This window comes from Notechis scutatus, chromosome 4 (assembly GCF_049901735.1).
Source record: "Notechis scutatus isolate UNSWTSFEM ecotype Mainland chromosome 4, rNotScu1.2, whole genome shotgun sequence".
NCBI lineage: Eukaryota > Metazoa > Chordata > Lepidosauria > Squamata > Elapidae > Notechis > Notechis scutatus.
Window position 1 is genome coordinate 756,719 of NC_142012.1, and position 4,154 is coordinate 760,872.

Consider the following 4,154-nt stretch of genomic DNA (forward strand, 5'->3'; position numbering starts at 1 on the left):
ACATTTTTTTCTTTGATTTTTGTCAAAGAAATTCGTTCCCGTCCGCCATAATCTCTGTCTTGGAGCTGTCCATGGATCATGGTGCTGAAACATATTTAAAAGCTGTAACAATTGAGGAAAATGGGCTATGGAGACTCATCACATGGAGTTTGAACTGTGGCTGAATCCCTTCCTTTCCTCCCCTCCCTTTCCCTCCTTCTCTTCTTCCCTTAGCCCAGGGGTCTTCCAACTTGACAGTTTTAAGACTTGTGGACTTCAACTCCCAGAATTCCTCCTCCAGTCCATGTTAGCTCAGGAATTCTGGGCGTTGACGTCCGTCAGTCTTAAAGCCGTCAAGTTGGAAGACCCTTGCCTTAGCCAGTCAACCAGTTGGATGGATTTTGCTTGTCCCCATCCATGCTCATTTCCTTTCCCATGTTACCCCATCACGGACAGGCGGCTCCACTCCCCTGAGCCTTCCTGCAAAGTGCTTCAAAGAATTGTCACTCCCGCCCTCCCAAACAGCAGCGTGTCCCTCTCTCCATCCCCTCCCCCTGGGAGGGTGGGGAGGCCATGCAGTTTAGAGTGTCCCGAAGGAAAACCCCATGGTGTAAAACCCAAGTCCTTTGAGCTTCTCTTCGGCCCGTGCTTTCTGCTTCAAGTGGACCTTGCTGTGCCTTTTCTTCTCGTCGCTCCGGGCGAAGCGCCGGCCGCAGTCGTCACAGGAGAAGGGCTTCTCCCCCGTGTGGGTCCGGATGTGGGTGGTCAGGTGGTCGCTGCGGCTAAAGTTCCTCAGGCAGATGCGGCACTGGAAGGGCTTGTGGCCCGTGTGGATTCGCAGGTGTCTGTTGAGTTCGTCCGATCTCGCAAAGCTCCGGATGCAGTTCTCTACCGGGCAGGCGAAGGCCTTCTCGTGAGGTTTGGGACAAAAGCATTTCGAAGAACATTTCCCACGCCGGCCCTTCTTCTTGGGGCCCGCCAGGCTGCTGGGGGGCCGACCAAGTCCCAAACTGTTGGCGGAAGAACTTGGGAGGTGAGCTAAAAAGTCCACCATTGGGACGGATGACGAGGCAGGGTTGGCAGGCAGCTTGAGACCGTTGGGGTTCATCAAGGAGGTGAGGACTTCCAGATGCGAGGCAGGAGCTTCAAACTCCGGGTTGAACGGAGGGGAAAGTTTAGGGGCCTTGGCGTCTACGAAGTCAGCGGAGAGCGGGCTGTGGCTTAGGAAGGCCTCGGCGTTGCAACCAAAATCCAAGGGAGGCCCGAAAGAGCTGGAATGTTCCGAGAGAGTGTTCAGCTCCGACTGACAGCTGACCGTCAAGGCATTCTCCGTCTTGGAGACCATGTGGGGAAAGAGTTGGGTTTGATTTGACTCTGCGGGGTGGAAAGACTCTGGAGTGGGACCCTCGGCCAGCATATAATGGTGAGGCTGGTTGAGGTGCTCCCAGTGGGAGCAGGAAGATTTGAACTTCTCCGCAGTGGGGGAGACGGAGGACAACTTCAGGTCCTGCTTGGAATCCAGAAGCTCCTTCTGAAAGAGGCAGTTGGAAGAGGTCCTGGGTTCAGGAGAAGCTTGGAACTGCGGGACGCTCTCCGGACCCGAGAAGGAAGAGTAGGCTTGTTCAGGCAACGACGGCTGCACCGAGATGTTCAGTTCTGGTTGGCAGGTAGAATAGAGGTCTAGGTGGTTCTGGAGGGCTTCCGGGATGGTATAGCTGGCCTCGGATGGCCGTGGGTGACCTTCTGGAGCAGAGAAGGGCGGAAGTCCTAGGATCCCGGACATCAAGTTGAAGAGGGATTCTTGGTCCTGGCATTGTTCGGTTTTGATAAAAAGGCTGCCGGAGTAACTGACCGGTGGAGACGCCTCTCCAGAAAGGAAGTAGTAATCCACTGGTTCAGAGTTCATGGTTGCTCCCATCAAGTCACCTAGGATTAAAAAAAAAATATCAGCAAGGGGGAGAAGTTGGGAGTCCAAGAAACTGCTCAGGTTGCTAGACATAGGGAGTATGATTATTCCTCCCTGCACCTTCGCATGTCAAGGGACAGGCACCGGGGTTATTAAGCGAAGGGCACAGTCATTAAATGAAACCAGGGTCTGTAAGGATGAGCCTGTTTCATCTAGTGATTAAGGAAGCTTAGAAACTGGGAAAGTGGGAATACTAGTCCCACCTTAGGCACGGAAGGCAGATGGATAACTTTGGGCCAATCACCAGGAGACGGTGAGTTCTAGTCCCGCCTTAGGCATGGAAGCTGACTGGGTGACTTTGATCCAATCACCAGGGGACAGGGAGTTCTAGTCCCTCCTTAGGCATGGAAGCCGGTTGGGTGACTTTGGGCCAATCACCAGGAGACAGTGAGTTCTAGTCCCACCTCAGGCATGAAAGCCGGTTGGGTGACTTTGGGCCAATCACCAGGAGACAGGGAGTTCCCAGGCATAGTCCCACCAGCCTTAGCCATGGAAGCCAGCTGGGTGACTTTGGGCCAATCACCAGGAGACGGTGAGTTCTAGTCCCTCCTTAGGCATGGAAGCTGACTGAGTGACTTTGGGCCAATCACCAGGAGACAGTGAGTTCTAGTCCCGCCTTAGGCATGAATGCCAATTGGGTGACTTTGGGCCAGCCCTTCACTCTCTACCCAAATCCACCTCACAGGGTTGTTGTGTGGAAAACAGGAGGAGGGAGGAGTATTAGTTACATTCACCCCTTGGAGTTGTTTGTAAAAATAGTAAAGGCGGGATACAAATGCATAAGCAAATAAACTTTCCACTCATCCACTAGAAATAGAGCATTTGAAGAGCCATTATATTCAAAGAAAAAGAAAAAAATTCCTTCTGCTCCCATCCTGGGAACCAAGTCATCATGAGGAGGAGGGAGAGGTGGCCCTTCCCCACATGAAATCCTTGAAAAGTGGAAGGGATGGGGGAGGGGCGAGCCAACCTGTCTCCCTTTGCTTGCAAGTTTGGGAAAGACGCAGGCAAAATCTCCTGCGTGGACAGCAACTGGGTTGAGCTAGATGACACCTTGGGAGCCCTCCTGGTTTGACTCAAAGGGGCCTTTGTTGCCTCTCTTTGCAAACATCCAGCCTCCAGGTGACCTTTCAGGTGATCTTAGTAGTGGGACCTCACCTGGTTATCTTTGACAAGCTACCCCTTTAAAGAGAAATTCATGGACGATGGGAATAACCCAGAGTGGATATTAACAGGTGGAAAAAAAAAAGGTGACTTTAGTTGAGGGGATTCCAAGACTGAAACCTTATATCTGAAACCTTTAAAAGGTAGGGGGCCCAGTCACCCCAAAATATAGGGGACCGGGCTGAGATCCCATCACCCTGGGACTGGCCAAGCTTCCCTCAGTCATGGCTGCTGAAAACAGGTGGTAGAAACTCCTGCCATTTTAAGATGGCCATCACTCAAAGGCATCCCTCAGATCCAAAGGGGGCTTAGTAAAGAAAATAAGGGATCTCTCCCCGCCCCCCTGAAAAGTCCCCCCACCCCAATTCTACCATTGCATTAACCCCCAGCTTCCTCCCCTTCAGCTGCCTCCACCCCCAAATGCACTCCGGCCCTTCCGTGGTTGCTCACCCCTGGCCTAGACAGAGCGAGAGCGAGAGACAAGAAAGTAGGGGGGGGGTCATCTCACAAGAGCTCGCAGCTTGCTCTCTTCGCCTTCTCCCCCTTCTCTCTCTCCTTACCTGCGAAATAATCGGGGGCTTCTTCCCTTGGGGGCTGGCTCAGGAGCGGCGGCAGCTGTTCTCCTTGCTCGGGGAACAGTCCGTCTTCGGGTCTCGGGGTTTCCTGGCGGGAGAAGTCCATGAGGTTCAACATGTCCCGATAGAAGAAGAGAAGGAAGAAGAAGAGGAGGAGGAGGAGGAGGAAGGCAAGTGGGTGGAACCGAGCCCCCTCCGCTGCAGAGCTCCAGCCCCCCCGTGGGCTAAAAGGGGGCGACTTCCAGGGGTGCACGTGGCCAAAGGGGGGAACCTCGCGGTCCCCACCCGGGGGCGTGGGGTGGGTGTCCTGCCTTGCCTTGCCTGGCCGGCCAACTATCCTGCCCGCCGGCCTCACCTGGGCTGGCCGGGCTCCGCAGGTGCTTCGCTGCCTCCTGTTGTTTGTAAGCAAAGAGTCCAAGAGCTGCAGAGCCGCTTTTTATATCTGCCTTGGATCTTCCGTTGCAACCCGG

General features: G+C 54.1%; 1 protein-coding gene across 1 annotated transcript; it reads right to left on the reverse strand.

The window, feature by feature from the left end:
- Positions 1-559: 559 nt before the first annotated feature.
- Positions 560-3,770, reverse strand: EGR4 (early growth response 4). Its single transcript, XM_026690884.2, has 2 exons — positions 3,670-3,770; positions 560-1,905 (listed from the first exon to the last, which is right to left on the reverse strand). The coding sequence occupies exon 2, from the start codon at positions 1,895-1,897 to the stop codon at positions 560-562; it is 1,338 nt and encodes a 445-aa protein (XP_026546669.2). The 5' UTR covers positions 1,898-1,905; positions 3,670-3,770.
- Positions 3,771-4,154: the final 384 nt, after the last annotated feature.

Bases quoted from the DNA above. Each gene is read 5' to 3' on its own strand.
- EGR4 (XM_026690884.2), bottom strand. From the start codon at position 1,897: ATGGGAGCAACCATGAACTCTGAACCAGTGGATTACTACTTCCTTTCT.